At 37.6% G+C, this 6,608-nt stretch overlaps 1 protein-coding gene across 1 annotated transcript; it reads right to left on the bottom strand.

Annotated features, from left to right (window-relative positions):
* Positions 1 to 2,442: 2,442 nt before the first annotated feature.
* Positions 2,443 to 3,015, bottom strand: LOC131857458 (uncharacterized). The gene has a single exon (XM_059210066.1). The coding sequence runs from the start codon at positions 3,013 to 3,015 to the stop codon at positions 2,443 to 2,445; it is 573 nt and encodes a 190-aa protein (XP_059066049.1).
* Between the last annotated feature and the right edge of the window lie 3,593 nt (positions 3,016 to 6,608).

The following is a 6,608-nucleotide window of genomic DNA, read 5'->3' as shown; positions in this document are numbered from 1 at the left end:
TGTCGTTTGAACTTGCTTGTATGATTTTATGTCTTTCACCATCTCTGCGAGATAATCCTTCCTTAGACTTCTCTTTATTTCCTTATCCTGCACCACCCTTCGCTATCTTGACAATTCTCATGGGATAAGGTCCCTATGTATTTACCTTTATGTTTTTATTCTTCGGCACCCAGATGCATTCCTCTCACCCTCACAGGATAAGGTCTTGCCATCTTTTCTTTATCGACACTCTTTTATCCTTTTTCCACAACACATTTGTCAACGTTGTCTCTTCTCATAGGATAAGGCCTTTGCATGTCCTCTAAGTATCCTCTTATCCTGCATTGCTCATAACTCCCTATTATTTCCCGCTTGAAGGCACCTTTCCTAATAATTTTTCCTCGCACGTGATAGGCCTCTTAAGCTTTTCCTCTCGTATCCCATGAACCATCTCTTATCCCCGCAGGAACGCACATGATAAGAGATACTATCGATCTCGCCTTGTAGTCCCTATCCCGCGACCATCACTGAGTAGAAGAAATCCCTTATGGGAAAAGGTTCTTTATTTTTACCTTGTTACCTCTTATCCTCCGCCATCTTTGCATCGGCCTATGAGCATTGTGGGATAACTTTACCTTATAACTCTGAGTTGTTTCTTGTCCCACTGGCCCATCAAGATGCCTTAAAACTATCGTGGGATAAGACCTTCCTCTCTGCTTCTTTATCTTACCTTATCCCGCATGGTCACATTACATAGTGAAAACTACTACCATGTCTGTGAACATTCCTTATCCCGAGCAAGCCTTTTTCTTTTATGAAATGATTGCGGGATAAGGATCCCTTTTTTATCTATGTCTCCTTCTTATCCCGCAGGGCTTACATTGGCATTGCACACTCTAATGGTAGTGAAAGGTGATTGAAGGTGTTGTCATTGATGGCAACCTTGCAATCTTATGGCACCGGCAAGCACTGGCACTGGCAGACTCTACACCGGCAGATAGTTCACCGACAGCGACAATAATGTTTACCGGCATCCCAGCCAACTCGATTTTGATTATTGTATTTTGTATTTAATTGTAATATCTTTTTGTAAGCTGACATGGCATGTTGTAATAAGAGTCATATATAAGTATGAGATCTTACAGATCATTTGTGAGAGACATATATGATAGACGATAGATATGATGGATATGTAGAGCGAATATTAAGGCAGATTTTGTAGAAGGGTTTATGGTTATTATATGAGCTTAAACCGGTACTGAACCTGGCATAGCAGATGCTTTTTGTAGCAGTACATTATATTGGATTTTCATAATCCATTTTGTAAATTGGTGTGACTTCCTTTTGTAATTGAGTAGTGAGCTCTAGGCAATTGGCCTTCTTGCATGTGCAGGCCCCTCTTGTAAGTAATATCCACTCATTGGCCAGTGAGTGAATATTGTGGGTCACAAATCCCACCAAGTTTTTTCCCACACCGGGTTTCCTCGTTAAACATCTTGTGTTATGGTGTGCTTTCTATGTTGTCTTTACTGTTCATATTTACTACATTAATTCTTGTTTACCGATACATTGTTTTGGAATGCAAAATAATTAATAAGGTCAAATATTATGTTAACCGGTTAGATATTGATTCACCCCGCCCCTCTCAGTATCTTTGGGACTACCATCAATCCTAACAGCTTAATCATGGCTTCAAAGGTGTCACAGGATAAATCTTATTCTTTAAGCTTTTCAAATTCCTTATCCCGCGCAGTCGAGACCTTTTGCTGAAATTCCTGCGAGATAATGTTTCTTTGTGTTTCTTTTAGCATGCTTATCCCGCACAACTATGAAACTAAAGTGGACACTTAGGTGGATTATTTTAGCACATGGGGACTAGTCGAGGATAAAGTGATCGTGCACAAGGCCTTCCTAGGAAATTTTTAAAAGGCAAAAACACGAGGATACCTAACACTTAGGCATATAATAAAAATTAAATTGACAGCCTCAAGTGGTAATTCCTAGTGCGTAGGGCCAGTAAACGAATGACAAAGGACCCCTTCGATGACAACTTAAAACCAAGTCACCAACAAATACAAGTCAATAACAAAAAATAAAATTGCCTGGGGAAACAAAGGGAAAACCTTAACAGCTCTCAAATCCTTTTCAAAAATATTAAACCCTAAGTTCCAACACATGGGCAGGGGACAAATAAAGCCAATTTTAAAATCTTCCAACAGTGGCTCTAGCTAGGGGACATTTGACTACCCAGGTCAAAGTGAGAATCCAGATCTCTAGGATATGTAACCAATCAAAAACCACAGGAATATTTACAAAACCCTAATCTAACCTATATACAAAACCTAAACCTACTATGCATGGAAAAGATCAAGCAAACAAATGCTTAAGGAATTGTCCATGCACTGGCATTTCCTGCATCTTACCTTTCATATCAGTGAGGAAGTGTAAATCCTCACCATTATTCTATGCAACAACAAATGGCCCTAGCCACAAGGCTTCAATTTTTCCATGCTTGCCTTTATCCTGGGCTTTAGCATTCCAAAGCAGTACCAAATCATTAATTTTAAATTTTCTCTCTGATGCTTTTTTGTCAAATAGGTACTTACCTTTTTTTTGCAACTTCAGTTTCTTCCTATGAGCATCTTCACTGCTTTCATCCAATTCTGCAAGCGTCTCCATTCTTTCTTCCAGCAGATCTAACATTTTTGGGTTGTTTTCATGTATGAACTTGCACACAGGCAGTAGATTGTTTATTGGCATCCTTTTTTTACATCCATATACCAGCTCAAAAGGATATGTTCCTATAGTCTTATTAACAATGATCATATCCGCCCATAGTGCCATTTTTAACTTTGAATCCCAAGCTCTCTTGGTTTTCCCAAGTGTTCTCTTGATGATCTTCATGATATTCTTGTTGTTGGACTCAGCTTGCCCATTTCCTTGTGGATGGTATGGAGATGCATATGAGATGTTTATCCCGTATGATTTACAAAATTCTGTGAACTCCTCAGATTTGAAGCACATGGCATTGTCCATGATGAGTCTCACTGGTACTCCAAATCTGGTCACAATATTGTTTAGCAGGAAATCAATAACCACTTTACTAGTTGCTTGTCTTGTGGGGATAGCTTCCACCCACTTAGTAAAATAGTTTGTAGCAACCAATATCCATCTATGCCCACCACTGGACTTCTCAATTATCTCTCCAATAAAATCAATACCCCACTGATGAAAAGGGGCTTCTACTTACATAGGCCTAAGAGGTAATGCTCCAGCATATTTTAGCTTACCTAAGAACCTTTGGCAAGGCTCACACCTTCTTACAAAGGTGTGTGCATCCTTGAATAAAGATGGCCAAAAAAAAGTTTGCCCGTAATACCTTGTGAGTTGTGGTGTTTGTTGTAAAATGTCCTCCGCACACCCTATCATGCATTTCTCTTAACACAAGTTGAGTCTATTATTCATCTAGACAAAATAATAGAAAACCATCTTTGTCTCTATAATATAAGTCTCCAGCAGTAAACACATACCTCTGTAATCTCAGTTTTAAGGGTTTTTTTGGCTTTCTGTGAAACCTTCTAGATATATGGAGTCTGTAAGTAAAGGAATAATATCAGCATACCATGAGGTTCTTTGCAGGCTGAAAATGATACATTGTGAATCAAATAGAACATTTATCATAGCAGGTTCTAAGTTCTCCTCATCCATAAGCTTTGCCAAGCCCATTCCTCAGACCAACTTAGTTATTTGAATTTCAACATTAAATTCTTGGATCTTTTTGATCCATCTGCATCATCTACCTACCTTCTCTGACTGGACAAAGATGTCCTTTATTGCGGCATTATAGGCACATAAGCTATTACTTGAGCACCTACCAGGTAAGGCCTAAAATGTTTTACAGCCTTGACTAAAGCATATGCTTTCTTTTCCATAATATCATATTTGAGTTCAACTACCTAAAGGGATTTGTTGTAGAAAGCAATAGGTTGCTCATACCCTTCACTGTTCTTTTGTAACATAACAACAACCATAGTGTGAAATAAAGCAAAGGAAAAAAACTGGAAAAGTTTGCTAAAATCTAGTGCCTTTAAAATAGGAGCCTACTTAATGGCTCTCTTGATGGCTATAAAGGCTTCCAAAGCTTCATTTGTCCAGTTAATCACAAGCCGTTTCTCCAGCATCCTTGAAATAGGTTTTACTATCTCAACAAAATTAGATATAAACCTACGGACAAAGTTTATCTGGCCAAAGAAAGATTGAATGGCTTTCATAGTTTTAGGAATAGGTATTCTATCAATGGCATCCACTCTCTCAAGATCTATCCTTACCCCATATTTGGACATGCAATATGTCTTAATAGTTTACCTTAAACAAAGTGGCATTTTTTAGGATTAAGAGAAATCTCATATTCTAGTGCTCTGACAAATACCTTTTCTAACTGCAAACAATGATCCTCTACCCTTTTGGAAAATGTTGTCAAATCATCTTGATAGACAACCATAATGGTGTCTATAATGTCTAAAAAATCTACATCCATAGCTCTCTGAAATGTTGCTCCAGTATTAGTGAGTCCAAAAGGCATTCTGACATAGACATAAATTCCCCATGGGGTAGTGAAGGCGGTTTTGTATTGTTCTAATTCTTTGACCTTCACTTGGTTGTAACCAGAGAATCCATCCATCATGGATAGCAACACACAACCCATGACCTTTTGTATAATTGCCTCCATGTTAGGTATGGGTGGTTATCCTTTAATGATGACACATTTAAATTCCTGAAATCCACACACAGTCTAATGTCACTATTTTTCTTTCTAAGAGGAACAAGATTAGAAACCCATGATGAATGCCTGATGGGTTTCATTATACCATCATCTCTAAGCTTCATCATTTCCTCTTTCATTTTGGGTCTAAGAATTGGGTTGATTGGCCTTTTCTTTTGTCTAAAAGGCCTAGCATCTAGGTCTAAAGGGATTTCATGTTGGAACAAATCCTCTTTGTAGCCTTTCAAGTCATCATATGACCATGCAAAAATATGCTTGTATTTTCTAAGCAAAGTGATCAACATGATCTTGATTTTTGGACTAATCCTTTTCCAATGTAGACCTTTTTAGGAGATGAATCAATTCCTAAGTTAATCTCTTCGAGGTCTTCTTTGTTTACAAGGGATTGCTTCATTATTTGACTATCTTGACTGTCAAACACTCTTCTAGAGCTACCAATCCTTTTGGGATTTTATTTATCTTCAGTTGCACTATCTCATTTCCAAAAATAGTGCCTTTCCCATCTATAATTTCCACAAAAGAATTAAATTCAATTTCTTGATTCTCATATGCATCTATACAATGCAAGAACTTCAGTAGGTCATCATCATCATTGAAAACCAGCCAATTGCAATTATTATCAAGGATGGCAGGCCTTGTTTTTACCTCCAGCTTTGAAATTCCATCCAAGGTGATATCATCATTTTTCAAAGCAACATTTGATAAAAAATCTATCATAATGTTCTTTGATCTTTCTATCCATTTGATATTGAAGGCATCAAAAAATTCCAATGAATCCCAAACAGTCGATCTGTAATACTTAAATCTATCATTTTTATAAGAATAAACTGATCTAACCTGAGATACAATCAATTCATAATCATTCCATATTGATATTTTCTTTATCCCATGCCTAGTGGCAAGATTCAAACCTAGAAACAATGCCTCATACTCTGCCACCTTGTTAGTGTACTCAAAAAGCAGTTGGAAAGAATACTTAAAAGTCTTCCCACTAGGTGCAATGAAAACTACTCCAGCACCCAACCCTTCCTTGTTGTGAGCCCCATCAAAGTACATGTGTCACCAATCCTCCTTGTTGTTCTAAATTTCAGCTATGATAGGGTATGCAACCTCTAGGGATGACTGAATAGGTTCAACTTTGAAGTTCCCAATATCGAAGTCACTGAACATCACCATGTTATTTAGGTCAGCTTGCTCAATAGTGGTATCAGACCTAGGTTCTCTTTCTATCCTAACAACTTTCCCATTAACATGGATTGTAGAATATGATAAATCTAGTTGAAATTTTCCCCCCACCACTGTCATCCATTGTCTTGACAAATGCATACCATAATTTAGGGGGACATCTGCAACTATCATGTCCACTTTGTAAGTAGCTTTTGGGAAATTCACCATCTTGACTTCTAAATTTTTGAGGATGCCTATCATAGGTATGGATCTATAATCCATGGAATAACACTTCCCATAGTTGCAGTCAAAATTCAACCCAAGTTCCCTCATGACCCCCACAGGCATGATATTAATGGTAGCCCTAGAATCAATCATACAGTTTTTAACATGCTTGTCATTTACTATCAAAGTCATATAAAAGGGATCTACTTGTGAAGGGACTTTAGTGATAGTACTTCCTAGATAGACCTCGGGAGCTTGGATTGTTTCAGAGTGTACCCCTTGTGTACAATTAATTTCATCTTCTAAAACAACATTGTTGTGCAAAACATCTTGGGGCATACTAGGAACTTCATTTATCAAAGCTAAAGCATTATTTCTATGCTCAGGGATCTTCATCATTTCTTAAAAAGGAACATAAATCTTTACTTGAGACAATGTTTGCATCATATCAAAA

Source organism: Cryptomeria japonica, chromosome 1, assembly GCF_030272615.1.
Source record: "Cryptomeria japonica chromosome 1, Sugi_1.0, whole genome shotgun sequence".
NCBI lineage: Eukaryota > Viridiplantae > Streptophyta > Pinopsida > Cupressales > Cupressaceae > Cryptomeria > Cryptomeria japonica.
Note: the sequence above shows the minus strand (reverse complement) of the source record. Positions and strands in the feature narration are given on the sequence as shown.